Source organism: Rana temporaria, chromosome 7 (genome assembly GCF_905171775.1).
Source record: "Rana temporaria chromosome 7, aRanTem1.1, whole genome shotgun sequence".
Lineage (NCBI taxonomy): Eukaryota > Metazoa > Chordata > Amphibia > Anura > Ranidae > Rana > Rana temporaria.
In genome coordinates this window covers 161,697,123-161,715,491 of record NC_053495.1, presented here as the reverse complement: position 1 = coordinate 161,715,491, position 18,369 = coordinate 161,697,123, and the positions used below count along the sequence as shown (strand labels likewise).

Below are 18,369 nucleotides of genomic sequence, written 5' to 3'. Positions count from 1 at the left end.
TTAGACCTCCTCTGTAACTCAAAAAATGCAACCTGTAGAATTTTTTAAACGTCGCCTATCGAGATTTTTAAGGGTAAAAGTTGGACGCCATGCCACAGCGGGCGCAATTTTTAAGCATGACATGTTGGGTATCCTTTTACTTGACGTAACATTATCCTTCACAATATATAAAAACATTGGGCACAATTTATTGTTGTCTTATTTTTTAATTCAAAAAAGTGATTTTTTCCAAAAAAAGTGCGCTTGTAAGACCGCTGCGCAAATACGGTGTGACAAAAAGTATTGCAATGACTGCCATTTTATTCCCTAGGATGTCTGCTAAAAAAAAAATATATAATGTTTGGGGGTTCTGATTAATTTTCTAGCAAAAAAATGTTGATTTTTACATGAAGGAGAGAAGTGCCAGAATAGGCCCGGTGGGCAAGTGGTTAATGTCCATCAGTGTTGATGGTAGAATACCTCTAGCAGCTGGCCAATCGGGTCTCAGGACCCACTTCTTGTTCGGCCGGGAGGAGAAACAACGGCCTGGCTCTTTCTTCTGCAAGCTGCAGCAGGTGGAAGGGCTGCTTCCAGGATCCTTACCCTGGATCCAGCACCACCTCCTAAGGTAAGGACATGGATGGCTGGCTGCCTTGGCCGGGGGAGGCTGCTAGTGCAAGTGAAGGGGCCAGGGGCAGCTTCCAGGAACCCACACCACCCGATAGAACACCTTTGGGATGAATTAGAGCGAAGACTGCGAGCCAGGACTTCTCATCCACAACAGCGCCTGACCACACAAATGCGCTTCTGGAAGAATGTTCAAACATTCCCATAAAAAATACCTTGTGGACAGTCTTCCCAGAGGAGTTGAAGCTGTTATAGCTGCAAAGGGTGGGCCAACTTCATATTGAACCCTACGGACTAAGACTGGGATGCCATTAAATCAGGGCCGGCCCTATGATGGGACCGGGTGGTACCATGGGTACCAGGCAGCACTTTTAGGGGTGCAGCATACTGATGCCCGCCAGCCCGTTCCGCCAGCTCCGCTACCCAAATAAAATTGATGTCTTTTTTTCCCACAAATAGAGCTTTCTTTTGGTGATATTTGATCACCTCTGCTGTTTTTATTTTTTGTGCTATAAATATATATATTTTTTAACTTTTTGCTATAATAAATATCCCCAAAATTTAGAAAAATAAACTATTTTCTTCAGTTTAGGCCAATATGTATTCTTCTACATATTTTTGGTACCAAAAAAACCCCACAATTAGCGTACATTGATTAGTTTGCGCAAAAGACATTGTGGCCGCCGGCAATTTACAGGTCCCTTTATACTCCTGGATACATGTATAGAGCCCATGGCAGGTCCTTTTATACGCCTATATGCATGTATAGAGCCTCAGGTTTGTGACGGACTGCATCACATTGTCATCCAATATCTCCTGGTACTGAAGAGAATTCATGGTACCTTGCACACGCTGAAGCTTCCCTTTACCTGCAGAAGCAAAACAGCCCCAAAGCATGATTGACCCCCGCCATGCTTCACAGTAGGCAAGGTGTTCTTTTCATCATAGGCCATGTTCTTCCATCTCCAAACATAGCGTTGATCCATGGGCCCAAACAGTTTCATCGGTCCACAGAACACAATCCCAAAACTTCTGTGGTTTGTCCACATGACTTTTGGCATACTGCAGTCGACTCTTCTTATTCTTTGGAGACAACAAGGGGGTGCGCCTGGGAGTTCTGGCATGGAGGCCTTCATTATGCAGTGTGCGCCGTATTGTCTGAGCAGAAACTTCAGTACCCACATCTGACAAATCTTTTCTCAGTTCCTCAGCAGTCACACGGGAACTTTTCTCCACTCTATGCTTCAGGTGGCACACAGCAGTCGAAGTCAGCATCTTCTTTCTGCCATGACCAGGTAGCGTTTCAACAGTGCCCTTTGCCTTGAATTTGCGAATGATGCTTCCTATGGTGTCTTTTGGTATGTTTAACATCTTTGCAATCTTCTTATAGCCATTGCCCTTCCTGTGAAGAGTAATCATCTCTTCTCTTGTCTTCCTGGACCATTCTCTTGACTTCACCATGTTTGTAACCACACCAGTAAATGTCTAGAAGGAGCTGAGTATCACAGTCATTTTAAAGCTGCCTGATTGGTGCTTATTAGGCTTTATTGCTGCTCCCTGACATCCACAGGTGTTTTCAATACCTGATTGAATACACTGCAATGAACCTCTGTTCTTCAGAGTGGTAGTCTTTAAGGGGTTGAATAATTGTGTAAATGAAGAATTCACAAAAGAAACATTTACTACTGTATTACAAAACCAATTGATGTCATTTTAGTTGCATATGGTTCTTTAAGAAGTCCTTGTAGGATTTCATTCTGAATACAATTACAAATGTACACTAAATTCCCTAAAACCCTTTACAGCATTGGGGGGTTGAATAATTTTTAACACAACTGTACATGTATAGAGCCATGTCAAGTACTCTTTATAGTCCTATATACATGTATAGAGCCATGACAGGTCCTCTTTATACTCCTATATACATGTATAGAGCAATGACAGGTCCTCTTTATACTCCTATACATGTATAGAGCCATGACAGGTCCTCTTTATACTCTTATACATGTATAGAGCCATGACAGGTCCTCTTTATACATGTATAGAGCCATGACAGGTCCTCTTTATACTCCTATATACATGTATAGAGCCATGACAGGTTCTCTTTATACTCCTTTATACATGTATAGAGCCATGACGGGCTTTAGTTATCATGATATAAAATAATGAATGTGGGGGCCTTTTGGTTGGCGTGACTTTTTTTTCTGGGGGGGGGGGGGGGCAGCATTTTATTCTTGGTCCCAGGCAGCACAATGTCTTGGGCCAGCACTGCATTAAATTGCATGTGCGTCAGTGTTGCCAACCGTCTGTATTTTTACGAACAGTTAAAAAAAACTGACACTTTTTCCCCCCCTTCGTAAATGTCCGTGGTTGAAGAAATGTGCCAGTAAAAATAGCTGAGATCGGTTTGGCTTGGAACTGCACATGGAAATTGGAGGCAGGGGGAGATGGTGGTTGCGGTGGCACCGTAGAGGGGGATGGAGGCAGGGGGAATGGGGGAGATTGGAGGCAGGGGGAGATAGAAGACAGGGGGTGTTAGTGGCAGGGGGTGTTGTGGCACCGCAGAGGGGGATGGTGGCATCGCAGAGGGTCGGGATGGAGACAGGGGTTGTTGGTGGCACCGCAGAGGGGGATGGAGGCAGGGAGTGATTGGAGGCAGGGGGCCTGGGGGAAATTAGAGGCAGGGGGAGATTGTGGCACCGCAGAGGGGGGGTGTTGGTGGCAGAGGGGGATGGAGGCAGAGGGTGACTAAATAATTTGCCCTTATTATATAGAAAATAACAAAAATATGTTTTTTACCTTAATATCTACCTTAAATCACATTGCTATTTGCTTAGAGTACTTGTTTGTAGCCTACATACTGAAATTTGCACCTAAAAATGTAATTTAGTAACTTTTGTGAAATGCCAGTAAATTTCAGGTGTCGTGCCAGTAAATTTCAATCTGGTAGATTGGCAACATTGATGTGCGTGTAAAGGTAGGCGTCCCAATACTTTTGGTAATATAGTGTAGCCACACCTGTAATAGCAGCCAGCATGAAGTGATCGGTCAGGACTTGAATTTCTGACTATAGTAGCACTTTAAATATTGTGTCTGAATTCTCTGTTCTTTGCGACATTTACAGGTTGTAACTGTTCTCATCGTTCATAAGTGTATTTCGTAATAAAAGTATGGAAAGTGTGACGGCAATAAAATCCTCCCTCCCAGCTCCAGCAGGCTTTAGTATGGGAAGGGTTAAGAAACGATGAGTCAGATCAGAAATATCCCACTAGGCTTGTCTGATCTCACACACAGGAACAGCCCGTTGGTGGGGGGAGTGTCACCGGTCAGCATACACCTAGTGACGCAGGAGGAAACTCTACAATATCTGAAGTACGAGGGAGGAGAATAGAATGATGTGACAAAGGGAGGGGACAGGAAAAAGTCAATATAACAAGTGAAAGTATGACATGGCCTAACTAAGCTACTAAGCTGTCCTACCAGATGACTGCAGCATGGAATCCAAGAGCAGGGAAAGGAAATAGCTTGGGGCTTATATATAGGCACAGTGCTGGGAAACGAAACCAGAGTAAAAGGGAGGGTTGTAGAAATTGGATTCAATCTTAAATTCACAACTAAGATGCAGCAGATGGCCGTCATGCGCAAAACTATTACGCTATTGCTGCTGATGATCAGCTCACCATTGGTACATTGTACTGAGCAGGGGGAATCACAAGAAAGTAAGGCTGCAGGGGAGGACAGTAAATGGTTTTCTGGTGCTCCGGAAATGCAAGACTTGGCCCATCTTTCCTGGGAGTATGTACATGACCTTCAGTGTTGGCTGTGGCCGGAAAAGTGCGACGAGATGAAAACGGATCTTGCGGGTGAGTGCTGTCACATTGTGAATTCTTTTTAATTCTTGATCTAAGGCTGGAGATACACGCCGGTCATTTTCACGAAAACGGCTAAAGCTTAACGGGGTTGTAAAGGTTTGTTTTTTTCTTTTCTAAATCGGTTCCTTTAAGCTACTTACCTTCTCCTTTGATTTCCCTTCTAAATGTTTTTTTTCTTTGTCTGAATTTCTCACTTCCTGTTCTTCCTCTGTAAGCTGTTCTCGCTGGCTAACCCCCATGGATGATGGTGGAAAGCTTACTGAGGAGAAACAGGAAGTGAGAAATTCAGACAAAGAAAAAAAACATTTAGAAGGGAAATTGAAGGAAAAGGTAAGTGAACCTACAATGCACTAGCATAAAGGAACCAATTTAGAAAGGAAAAAAAAAACCTTTACAACCACTTTAACTGTTTTTAAATCAGTGATAGCTCATTAGTGGGTCATTATTATATAAATGACACAAGTAGCCTGTGATTAATACTGAATGATCACGCAGTGCTCCATTTATATGCAAAAGTTGGCTATTATTATTATACAGGATTTATATTGCGCCAACAGCTTACGCAGCATTTTATAAACTATGGGCCAGATTCACAGAAGAGATACGACGGCGTATCTCCTGATACGCCATTGTATCTCTGAGATACGATTGTCGTATCTATGCGACTGATTCATAGAATCAGTTACGCATAGATAGCCCTAAGATCCGACAGGTGTAACTTGTGTTACACCGTCGGATCTTAGGCTGCAATTCTGGGCCGGCCGCTAGGTGGCGAGGCCATTGCGGTCGGCGTAGAATATGCAAATGACTAGTTACGGCGATTCACGAACGTCCGCGATGCCCGTCGATCTAAATTTACGTAGTTTCCGTAGCGATACGCGTCGTAAAGTTAAGGCTGCCTCCTAGGTGGTCTAAGCAATGTTAAGTATGGCCGTCGTTCCCGCGTCGGAATTTTAAATTTCACTTTGTTTGCGTAAGTCGTCCGTGAATGGCGCTGGACGCCATTTACGTTAACGTCAAACCAATGACGTCCTTGCGACGTCATTTAGCGCAATGCACGTCGGGTAATTTGACGGACGGAGCATGCGCAGTTAGCATTTACACCGCCGCAAGTTTACAGGTAAGTGCTTTGTGAATCAGGCGCTTACGCTGTAAACCTGCGGCGGTGTAACGTAAATGGGATACATTACGCCGCCGCTGCGCAACGTAATTCTTTCTGAATCTGGCCCTATAGGAATAAAAACCAGAAAGTTTGTGTTGAAGTGTCACTATTGATTTCAACACATTCAAATGAAATTGTGCCACACACTGTGAGATGAAATCGCCGTAAAAAATCAATGTCTGCCGCACTCACTATATCATCACACCTGATATAAATGAACAAAATAAAGTTATGTTGCGCTGTCGTATAAATAAATAACTTCATAAATCATATCTGTGCATAATATGTAATTCAAAGCATAAAAGAGTGCATACCATATAAATCCATAAAGTGTACCGTGCAAAAATTATAAAAAAAAATCCCAATTAATAAAGTGCAACTTAGCAACTTTAAACACATGAAATCATTTGTTTAAAGTTGCTAAATTGGATTTTATTAATTGTTTTTTTATTTATTTTTATTTGCACTGTGCAGTTTATGGATTTATGATATGGTATGAATTACTTATAATTCATAAATTATTCAAAACATAAAAAAGTGCATACCATATCCTAAATCCATAAAAGTGCACAGTGCAAATAATAATAAAAATAGATAAAGTCCAACTTGACAACTTTGAACAAATGATTTCATTTGTTTAAAGTTGCTAAGTTGCACTTTATTAATTGGGATTGTTTTATTATAATTATTTGCACGGTACACTTTATGGATTTATATGGTATGCACTCTTTTATGCTTTGAATTACATATTATGCACAGATATGATTTATGTTCATTTATATCAGGTATGTTGCGCTGTCGTATAAATAAATAACTTCATAAATCATATCTGTGCATAATATGTAATTCAAAGCATAAAAGAGTGCATACCATATAAATCCATAAAGTGTACAGTGCAAATAATTATAATAAAAAAAATCCCAATTAATAAAGTCCAATTTAGAAACTTTAAACAAATAAATAAAGTCCCAATTAATAAAGTCCAATTTAGAAATCAATGTCTGCCGCACTCACTATATCATCACAACTGATATAAATCAACAAAATAAAGTTGTGATGATATAGTGAGTGCGGCAGGCTTTGATTTCTAAATTGGACTTTATTAATTGGGACTTTTGATTTCTAAATTGGACTTTATTAATTGGGACTTTATTTATTTGTTTAAAGTTTCTAAATTGGACTTTATTAATTGGGATTCTTTTTACACTGTGCACTTTATGGATTTAGGATATGGTATGCACTTTTTTATGTTTTGAATAATTTATGAATTCTAAGTAATTTATTCTATGAAAGTGCAACAAATAAGTTGGTTACCACATGCTGTAACATGTGAACGAAGGACACTTTACTTACCTCCTCTCTAATGCTCCAGGCCCCTCTCTTTTGCAAGTGCCAGTCTTTGGGCCACTCCATTGGCCCGGTGCAGGAGTCGGTCTTCCCAGCACATGGGGACCATGCTGGAACTGTAAGCTGAGCTGCACATGCTCAGTTTACATCCTGCAGACAATTTCAATCAGGCAGGTAGATGTATTATCGCAGAAGAGATATTGCATGTCTCTCCTGCTATAATAGCCTGCTTGCTTGCTGCCTGTTGTAAAATGAATTCAGTTCCGCTTTAAGATTCACTGGCAGCACCGATAGGCTACTAAAAATGTCTTGTGTAGCTTTAGCCTTAGAAAAGTGTAATCATTTTAACCAACTTTCTAGGTGTCAGACCTTTAGACCAGTTTATATGTCCCTATATGATTTGTTCATACTCTTTTGATCACCCAAGTCCTAATATTGTCTATTGTATTATTTTACAGACTGGAGTTGGGGGAGCTTTGGATGGGATGACCTGGCTGACCTGGCTACTGTAGTAGTGACTAGTCTCACTGATCCTACACAAGGGACTGTTATCAACAACCTCACAGGTAAGAAGAGCATGGCCATCCACACAAGCTTTAATCTTTACAGATTAGATTAGAAGCTACCTGTCAGTTCATAAGCCAAGAAGAGGTTGTATGCAGATTGTAAAATAGTTCAGTACATACTTTTGTAAAATGATTGCAGATATAAGGAAAAATTTGTAAGGCGTCAAAGCATTTCTAATCAAACGGAATATTTCTTAGATGCAGCCAATCGGCTGTAGAGGGCTTAATTAAAAAAAACACAAAGCTGACAGCTCCCTTTTTCTTCCAATCACAGGCCTGCAGTGGGATCTGGAGCAGAGAGTACATGGCCAGCATCTGGCAGTGAAGCAGATCTTATCTTCTGTTAAGAGGTTCCTGCAGGAAGATGAGTCTAAAAAGTCCCGGGTGCTCTCATTCCATGGGTGGACAGGCACTGGAAAGAACCTTGCTGTCCGTGTCATTGCAGAGAATCTTTACCATAATGGGCTCCGGAACCGCTGCACCAAAGTGTTCATTCCACAGCTGCACTTTCCTCACCAGTCACACATGGAGGCGTACAAGGTAAGTCTCTAAAGGTGCCACGTTTACCCAAACTTTATAGTGATTTGTAATGGCTAATCATTTAAATTACTGATAGGGATGAGCTTCGTGTTCGAGTCGAACGTATGTTCGACTCGAACATCGTATGTTCGATCGTTCGTCGAAATACGAACAAAACGGGTCGTTCGCGCCAAATTTGAGTGACGCGCCACGGCCCATAATTCACTGCGGCATTGCGCACTGATGATTGGCTTTGGCCAATTATGGCTCAGGGGGTTTAGTACACGCCCCACACTATAAAAGGCCACCTGCAGGTCGGCTTGTGTAGTGTGTTCCGGCGCTGTTTAGAGAATAGATCCGTCAGAGAGAGAGAGAGTGTAATTTTTTTCTAGGTAGATAGAGCAGGCAGGCAGGCAGGTTAGTCAGTTAATTTTACAGTGTGTAGAGGATATATATACATCCCAGGTGTTGTACATATATTTATACACTGTATAGTTTAGCTAGATCAGTTATTCCTAATTTACTGGCAGGTAGTTGATTGTGGTGTATTGCCTGTGTCCTCTGCAGTGTGTACCATAAAGCTACACAGGCATACTATAGACACCCAGCAGGTACAATATGTAAAGGAATTTTTCATTTTTTTTATTTAAGCATCATTAAAATCACTGCTCCAGGAGCAGTGATTTTAATGATGCTTAAAAAAAAAAAAAAAAAATTCCTTTAAATATTGTACCTGCTGGGTGTCTATAGTATGCCTGTGAAGACATCTTTGAGAACCCGGGTCTTGCCCCAGGGAACATGTATCAATGGAATATTTTTTTTAAAAATGGTCGTTTTTTCTGGAGCAGTGTTTTTAATGATGCTGCATCATTATAATCACTGCTCCAGAAAAAACGACAGTTTTTAAAACTTTTTTCCATTGATACATGTTCCCTGTGGCAAGATCCGGGTTCTCAAAGACGTTTTCCGACAATAACTTGCATATGGGGCTTTAAAATGAGCACTTTTGAATTCGAACGTTCGAGTCCCATTGACGTCAATGGGGTTCTAAATGTTCGCGCGAACGTTCGATCCGTTCAAAGGTTCTGGTGGGAACTGAATGCGGGGGTGTTCGGCTCATCCCTAATTACTGACTTTTTGGAACTACAGTTGTGAGTTTTCCATGCTGGAGTTCCTGGACCTAAATCCTCATCTACCTTCTTTATTAGAAAAGATTCAAATTGGAGTTTGAAGTCATCTAATAATCACAAAGGTGGGTAGGCAGCAGTAGCGGCTCGGGGTGCAGTGATCTGGCTGCTGGAGTCCGGAAAAGTAGAAAGCAGCTTTTGTTAATCTTTTTAACATGAAGAAACCCTTGAAATAACAGGTCTAAGGGATCCCCTACTAAAAATTACTGTATCAACATCTCATGGAATGTTTGCATGAACAGTAAGTTGACACATAAGAATTAGGAATGTGGTGTACTTGGCGTGTGTAACACCCTGGGCTGTTCTATGTGACATTATTTTCAGTAATATAATTAAAACTAATAATCATCGCCAGAAAAAACAGTGAAAGCTGTAGTGTTCCCTCACATTAGTGGTCATACCCCTATTGGTAGTCAGTGAAGTGCATTTTTACTTTGGTGATCACTGGAAGAAGGATCCCTTTGCATTGGTGGTCAATGGCAGAAGAGCCTCCTTACACTGGTGGTCAGTGGGAGAGGGGGGCGCTGAGGTTGATTTACTAAAACTGCAAAATCTGGTGCATCTGTGCATGGTAGCCAATCAGCTTCTAACTTCAACTTGTTTAATTAAGCTTTGACAAAAAATAAAATAAAATGGAAGCTGAATGGTTTCTATGCAGAGCTGCACCAAAATGTTGCACTCAGTTTTAGGCCTGGTTCACACCTATGCAGGTTGCAGTTTACATATCCCAGATGCATTTTGCACGTTTTTGATCCATTGAAGTCTAAGGAACCAAAAACCATAAAAAAAAGTCCCTGGTCCTTTCCATAAAATGCATAGATGTGAATGTGACCCATAGGAAACCATGTGAAATGGACTGTAGTGTGTTTCTGCAAAACTGAAAACTCACAAAAAAAAAAAAATGCATAGGTGTGAACCAGGCCTTAGTAATTCTACCCCATTATTCTGGTGATCAGTGGAAAAATGCTCCTTAGATTGGTGGTCAGCGGGAAGAATGTCCCTTAGATTGGTGGTTGTGGGAAGAATGTCCCTTAGATTGGTGCTCGTGGGAAGAATGTATCTTAGATTAGTGGTCAATGAGAAGAATGTCCCTTAGATTAGTGGTCGTGGGAAGAATGTATCTTAGATAAGTGGTCGTGGGAAGAATGTATCTTAGATTAGTGATCGTGGGAAGAATGTATCTTAGATTAGTGGTCGGTGGGAAGAATGTCCCTTAGATTGGTGCTCGTGGGAAGAACGCCCCTTAGATTAGTGGTCGTGGGAAGAATGCATCTTAGATTAGTGGTTGGTGGGAAGAATGGCCCTTAGATTGGTGGACAGTGGGAAGAACGCCCCTTAGATTAGTGGTCGGTGGGAAGAATGGCCCTTAGATTGGTGTTCGGCGGGGAGAATGTTCCTTAGATTAGTGGTCGTGGGAAGAATGTATCTTAGATAAGTGGTCGTGGGAAGAATGTATCTTAGATTAGTGGTCGGTGGTAAGAATGTCCCTTAGATTAGTGGTCATGGGAAGAATGTCTCTTAGATTGGTGCTCGTGGGCAGAATGTATCTTAGATTAGTGGTCGGGGGGAAGAATGTCCCTTAGATTAGTGGTCGGTGGGAAGAATGTCCCTAAGATTTGTGGTCGTGGGAAGAATGTATCTTAGATTGGTGGTCGTAGGCAGAATGTCCCTTAGATTGGTGGTCGGTGGGAAGAATGTCCCTTAGATTGGTGGTCGGTGGGAAGAATGTCCCTTAGATTGGTGGTCGGTGGGAAGAATGTCCCTTAGATTGGTGGTCGGTGGGAAGAATGTCCCTTAGATTAGTGGTCGTAGGCAGAATGTATCTTAGATTAGTGGTTGTGGGAAGAATGTCCCTTAGATTGGTGGTCGGTGGGAAGAATGTCCCTTAGATTGGTGGTCGGTGGGAAGAATGTCCCTTAGATTGGTGGACAGTGGGAAGAACGCCCCTTAGGTTAGTGGTCGGTGGGAAGAATGTCCCTTAGATTAGTGGTCGGTGGGAATTTAGCAGATAATTTGTTGAGAAGAATGCTCCTTACATTTGTGGTTGGTGAGAAGAATGCATCTCTAGCAGATAGCTAAAATAAATTGTCAGTGGTTAATATGAGAGTCAAAAGCTGCTAAAGGAACCCCTGCAAACACAGGTTTAAATTATATACATCTGTAAATGTATTTTTCTGTATGTTGTGTATACCGTGTTCTACAGCATATTGTGTTTTGTAAACTTGTTGCAAAGTTGCTTTCCTGGAGATCCTGCCAGTAACGGCCCTTCCTGTTGCAAGCTGCCCATGCTGGGCCCCCGCATCACGATTAGCAGCAGCTTTGTTAGACACATTTTATATGATGAAGATAATGGAATATTTGTCTGACTCTGGATTGTTGGAAGAATTTAAAACCCCTTTAGGAAACAATGGGTTTCCTTCATAAAAGCCACTCATATTCCGGAAAGTGGCAGATGGAGAATGAAAGAACCTAGTTGCCATGGATGAAAAAAAATCTTATTTTAGACACAAATAGATTAGACTAATTGTAAAATGTCTCCACTGAGCTGTCCTAAATTGTGAACAGAGATATTTATGAGAATGAAATGTGAATATATAAGCTCTGCTATAGACTAATGTGATGTAATAGGTAGTGAATTATTCTGTACCTGCAGGAATTCGGACTGTATGATGACATTTTGTTTCCGATTTCACTCTCAGGTTCAGCTGAAGAAGCAGATCACACAGATTTCCTCTCGCTGTGCACAGCCCATGTTTGTATTTGATGAAGCGGACAAACTACCACCAGCCCTCCTGGAGCCTCTGTTGCCCCTTTTTAAAGATGACCACCAGACCCGCAGCATCCTCATACTTCTCAGGTAACACCTCACTGACTGTTACTTCCTCTAGCAATACAATATTAATCGAAGATGTAGGATAGAGAAGCCTGACACGCTGTACTAATTATTAAAAAAAAAAAAATGAACTTCTACCAAATATATAGCACGGTGCTTAGCATTGTAGTCAGACTTAAAGCGGAGGTTCACCGGTAAAATGCTGTTTTTACCCTTAGATGGATGCTCATTTAGTCTAGGGCAGGGATAAGCAATTAGCGGACCTCCAGCTGTTGCCAAACTACAAGTCCCATCATGCCTCTGGGTGTCATGCTTGATGCTGTCAGAGTCTCGCTATGCCTCATGGGACTTGTAGTTTGACAACATCTGGAGGTCCGCTAATTGCTTATCCCTGGTCTAGGGGAATCGGCTAGTTGTTTTAAAATCCGAGCATTACTTACCGTTGTAGAGGGCGATCTTCTCCGCCACTTCCGGGTATGGGCTGCGGCACTGGGCATTCCTTCTTGAATGACAGTCTTCCAACAGGCTTCCGACGGTCGCATCCATCGCGTCACGATTTTCCAAAAGTAGCCGAACGTCGGTTCACAGGCGCAGTATAGAGCCGCACCGACGTTCGGCTTCTTTCGACGCGATGGATGCGACCGTCGGAAGCCTGTCGGAAGACTGTCAATCAAGAAGGAACGCCCACTCCCGAAGACCCATACCCGGAAGTGGCGGAGAAGATCGCCCTCTACAACGGTAAGTAATGCTCGGATTTTAAAACAACTAGCCGATTCCCCTAGACTAAATGAGCATCCATTTAAGGGTAAAAGAGCAAAAACTGCATTTATGGGTGAACTCCCGCTTTAAGTCAAACCCTGAGGTTTGTGTTTACCTACACTGTGGGATGCCTTTGGTTGCTCTGGTCTCTTACCACTCTCCAAAATTAAATGTTGGCGCATCTGTTAGCTTTTGATTACACTAAAGCTGTTCATAGATGGTTTGAATCTCGACTGGGTCCGCAGGGACTGGACGAGTTTCGAACGACGTATGAGCAGGCTGAATGTTGATTGATCAATGCAACCAGCCTGTCGGATCTTTCACGCGATTATTGCCACTGGCTATAGCTGCTAGCAATAATCACTGTGTGTTCTCCTGGCCGGGACGACTCCCCTGCCGAGAGAAAACAATGGCTCCATGGGAGAGATTGCTACAGCAAGTGTTTTTCTTTCCTGCAACTGTGGTTGCAAGAAAGAAAACTGCACCATCTGTGGTCGGCTTAAGACCCCTTAAACACTGGACATTTTATTACCAGTGCTTGAGACTTTGGTGTTTAGGTGTGGGCGTAAATCACAGGCAGGGCCTGATAAGGCAGTACAACTGGTCCTGTAGTACTGGGCCCAGGCCTCATCAGTTTAACAGAGGGGCCCGGTGCATCTTTATTGATTTCTGCCTAAACAAATAAATGGATTTAACTAGACCACATCCCCCGCTTCTACTTTCTGACCAGTGCTTAAATTGCTTACATTTCCCTGGGCCCCATTGGGTCAACAGGGGGGCCCAGGAGGTGGGAGCAAAGGATTTTTTTTTCATTTTTGGGGCGTAGGTGGATAAAGTCAGTGCCGCGGTTTACTGCACCTTGGGGGGTGGGTGGGGTGTAGGTAGAGTGGGGGGGGGGCCTGTCAGGAAGCCAGTATGGGGGCCCCATGATTTGTAACAGCAGCCCTGAGCACAGGTGCCCCATCCATCTCCTCTACTTCTAGCCTGTAAAACCCTATGAGAGGCTGAAAGCTGCTGCAGCTGTATGGAGCACACAGTGCTGCTAACATTTAGGGCAGTATATGTCCTGGGGCGAATACCCAGAACTCAAGCATTACCCTAAATATAAATAGCACTCGGTGCACCGTCCAGATGCAGCAGCTTTCAGCCCCCCCTCCCCTCCCCTCCCCTCCCACCAGTCTCATGCAACGGAGGATAAATAGCCATTAGATCCCTAAATAACACTGTAATTTAAGCTTTACTTCTTTTAATTGCAATTGCTGCAGCTATTTGCAAACGCTTGTCATTCTGGCTGCAGGGAGCCCTGTGATTCCTGCCCATGGAAGTGTTAATGGGGCCTTAAGGGATTTCCCCTCATTGTGTCCCTGACCGCAAAATAGTGAGAATCTTCAGCTAAACCATGAAAAAACGTCTGTGATATTGCTACAGATTGTTGTAATTGTTAGGAGCTCTAAATGGTATGCGCCTTTAATCTCTAATCCTTTTTTCCCTTCCTAATCTAGTGGTATTGGCAGCAAAACAATCAATGAGATTACACTAAACTTTTGGCATGCTGGGCGACATCGCGAGGTGATTACTTTGAATGATTTGGAAGAACCATTGAAGGCTGCTGTGGAGCACGAAGGTATGTACACAAATATGTAGGATACATCATATCTGTGAAAGAGATATTTTTGGATATTTTTATGTTGACATATTTTTTTACTTCTACTTATAATTTTGATAAAATCCTTTAAAAAAATAAAATAAAAGTACAGGTCAATTTTATACCCCCTGTGCTTGCAGAGCATACAGGAATTATCAAGCCCAATACTAGTTCTGCAATTCATTAACTCCTACAGACTGATTGTATTGGCTCATCCTGCAAAATGAAAATGTAGCTGATGATGGCCATAGAAGTATCGAAATTTGGCAGTTTCAGCAGGCACCAGCCAAATTTTGATTCGTGCTTGGCTTTTCCCGATCGGCATATGTTGAACGATTCATGCTTTTGTTGATCAGCGACTGCAGCTGCTGGACATTGTATTCTGACAGTGTGACTATCTGCTGTCAGAATACAATGGAGGGGGATTCCTCCATCTATCTTGCTTCTGTAGATTAAGGAATCTGTTCATTTTTTTTTCTTTGTTCAGCCCACTGGCTAAAATTTATATATATATATATATATATATATATATATATATATATATATATATATCAGCTTTATTCAGCTATGTGTTTGATTATTTCAGGTCTGTATACACACCTTCATCAGGGAGCTGCCGATTTTCAATTACTTTGTTGCCCTCCCAGTTTGACATAAGAAGTTGATCATTAGATCAACTTCTGTCAAAATGCCCTGCTGGAAAACCTTTACCAGCCAGTGGCTGCAGCGCTTGTGTGGACGTAGGAATCAGTTTTTTTTTTTTTTTTTTTTCATTCAGCCAATGAGTTAAATGGGAAAGAAAAACCTAACCTTGTGTAACCAGCTATCTGACATGTGCCCCCTGCTGCCTATTTGTATAAAGAATATTCCCTTTAATTCACTTTGGAGACATCCCTGTCCTTCCTACTAAGTCCACCTAAGGCTGGCCATAGACTGTTCGAATCTGGGCCAGTTCAGCAGGAACTGGCCCAGATTCGAACCATGTATGCGCAGGCTGAATGTACCAGGTTGATCGATCAATGATGGGTACAACCAGCCTGCCGGCAAATCACTAGTGGCTGGCATAGCCGCTATCAATAATCATTGTCTTGTCCCAGAGGGAATGGCTTTCCTCTATCCTCTCGATAGTATCTTAACCTCCTATTGACTGCTTGATGCATATATGCGGCGGCAAAAAAGGTGGGCTTTACTGCCCAGCCGCTGCAGATATGTGTTCATAGTGGCAGAAGCCGAAAACACTTACAGAACCCTGACTGAGTTGTCATTGTCAGCTCTCAATCAAGGCTTCTTATCAGGGGCCAGGAAGGTAAGCTCCTGATCATATGACTATTGTGAGAGCCACACAGTGGGCACATGATAAAGAAGCCACTTTAACCACTTGCCGACCGCCTCATGTAAATATACGTCCGCAGAATGGCACGGACAGGCACATGCACGTACCTATACGTCCTCTGCTTGACGTGGGTCGGGGGTCCGATCGGGACCCCCCCCCCCGTACATGCGGCGGTCGGTAAGCCTCGGGGAGCGATCTGGGATGACGGCGCGGCTATTCGTTTATAGCCGCCCCGTCGCGATCGCTCCCCGGAGCTGAAGAACGGGGAGAGCCGTATGTAAACACGGCTTCCCCGTGCTTCACTATGGCGGCGCATCGATCGAGTGATCCCTTTTATTAGGGAGACTCGATCGATGATGTCAGTCCTACAGCCACACCCCCCTACAGTTGTAAACACACACAAAGCGAACCCTAAATGTTACAGCGCCCCCTGTGTTTAACTCACAAACTGCAACTGTCATTTTCACAATAAAGAATGCAATTTAAATGCATTTTTTGCTGTGAAAATGCCAATGGTCCCAAAAATGTGTCAAAATTGTCCGAAGTGTCCGCCATAATGTCGCAGTCACGAAAAAAAACGCTGATCGCCGCCATTAAGGTAAAAAAAAAAAAAATGCAGTAAAACTATCCCCTATTTTGTAAACGCTATAAATTTTGCGCAAACCAACCGATAAACGATTATTGCGATTTTTTTATACCAAAAATAGGTAGAAGAATACGTATCGGCCAAAATTGTCGCTCTATTTTTGTTTATAGTGCAAAAAATAGAAACCGCAGAGGTGATAAAATACCACCAAAAGAAAGCTCTATTTGTGGGAAAAAAAGGACACCAATTTTGTTTGGGAGCCACGTCGCACGAGCGCGCAATTGTCTGTTAAAGCAACGCTGTCCCGAACTGTAAAAACCCCTTGGGTCTTTAGGCAGCATATTGGTCCGGGGCTTAAGTGGTTAAGATCCTGTGTTGAACAGCCTTTTTTTCCGCTTCCATGGGATTGTAAAACCGGCTTAAAGGGTTAAGTCATCTTTTCTGTAAAGGTGAACTAACACTGTCACACTCCCCACCCTTGCTGTACTTACCTCCGGCAATGCTGAGTTGTCAATGTCACTCTAGCAGTCCTGGGTAATTGAAACCCCTCCTCTTCTCCATGTAGCGCTTACAGGACGGAGCAAAGTTATTTACCGTGATAGCTCTGACCAATCAGAATCGCTCTGGTCCATCCTGGAAAATGTGCACAGACCAGAGTGGAGATTTCAAATCCCTGGACTGGTTGAGCAGCTTGTGAGGACACTGACAGAAGTGTCTCAAACTGAAGCCATTGACGCAACCAAAGCCTGTCCAGAGAAGGTCTTTAAGAAAACAATTTCCCAGAGCATAATGAAAGCTGCCATTGATGACCATCCGAAAATGTAACTTATTTTGACTGTTATTCTGATCCAGAAGAATCATGTAGATCAGACTGATTTCATTCCAATAGACGGTTCACATAATTATCTTAGATCCTAATAAATATTTACACATTTTAAGCGTGGGATACTTTAACCAGAATGCCTTTTTCTCCTTACAGATCAGCTCCTTCCATGGCAACTGCTAAAAGAGGGTCTTATTGATGACTTTGTGCCGTTTTTGCCTTTGGAACGCTCCCATGTCAAGATGTGTGCTCGAGATGTCTTTGCTGCTCAAGCTTTACCGTATACAGAGAGTTCTTTAGATAAAGTGCTCCAGGAGCTTGTGTTTGTGCCAAAGAATGAGAGGGTTTTCTCTGCTCATGGATGTAAGCATGTGGCCCAAAGAATCCATTCCATGAAGCCTTGATATGTGGACAGTAGGGTCTCGGAGGCTACGTTACAAACCACAAGCTTCATTGGCCTGGAAATCGGACACACAGAAACTTGGCAATAGACATCACTTGCTGCTACATTATGAAAGACTTCAGGAGAAGCCTGACCCTTTTTCTCATATTCTGCATTATACTTTATTGAAAGGTCAACATTTTACTTAATTTCTTTAGTGAAAAACTAGAGGAAAAAAAAATACACAATGAAGTACCTCATTAAGGCCATGTTCACACATGCAGCAGCTTGATAGGAAAAAATAGGCTGCTTGTCCACCCCTGACTGCCTACCAATAAGTTAATAGGGTCAGTGGGTAGGTTTGTATACATTGCAGTGCATATTGTGGTTGGTAGAAAGTACCGCTTGCCAACTGCACCCCATTCAACTCAATGGGACCAAGACAACACTTGGTTCCAACAGAATTTCAATGCAATATCGCCAAAGGATCAAAAAAAAGATGGGGCCAGATTCATAAAAGAGATACGACGGTGTATCTCCTGATACGCCGTCGTATCTCTGAGATACGACGGTTGTATCTATGCGCCTGATTAATAGAATCAGGTTACGCATAGATCTCCCTAAGATCCGACAGGTGTAAGTGACTTACACCGTCGGATCTTAGGCTGCAATTCTAGGCCGGCCGCTAGGTGGCGATTCCATTGCGGTCGGCGTAGAATATGCAAATGACTAGTTACGCCGATTCACGA

The 18,369-nt window shown here is 42.7% G+C and overlaps 1 protein-coding gene across 1 annotated transcript; it reads left to right on the top strand.

Annotated features, from left to right (window-relative positions):
* Positions 1–3,867: 3,867 nt before the first annotated feature.
* On the top strand, positions 3,868–17,893 carry TOR3A (torsin family 3 member A). The gene is made up of 6 exons (XM_040360336.1): positions 3,868–4,469; positions 7,446–7,553; positions 7,828–8,093; positions 11,959–12,116; positions 14,354–14,475; positions 17,395–17,893. The coding sequence occupies exons 1-6, from the start codon at positions 4,226–4,228 to the stop codon at positions 17,640–17,642; spliced, it is 1,146 nt and encodes a 381-aa protein (XP_040216270.1). The 5' UTR covers positions 3,868–4,225; the 3' UTR covers positions 17,643–17,893.
* Positions 17,894–18,369: the final 476 nt, after the last annotated feature.

Bases quoted from the DNA above. Each gene is read 5' to 3' on its own strand.
- TOR3A (XM_040360336.1), top strand. From the start codon at position 4,226: ATGCAGCAGATGGCCGTCATGCGCAAAACTATTACGCTATTGCTGCTG. The intron at 8,094-11,958 runs GTAAGTCTCTAA...TTTCACTCTCAG, and splicing joins CACACATGGAGGCGTACAAG to GTTCAGCTGAAGAAGCAGAT. The intron at 12,117-14,353 runs GTAACACCTCAC...TTCCTAATCTAG, and splicing joins AGCATCCTCATACTTCTCAG to TGGTATTGGCAGCAAAACAA.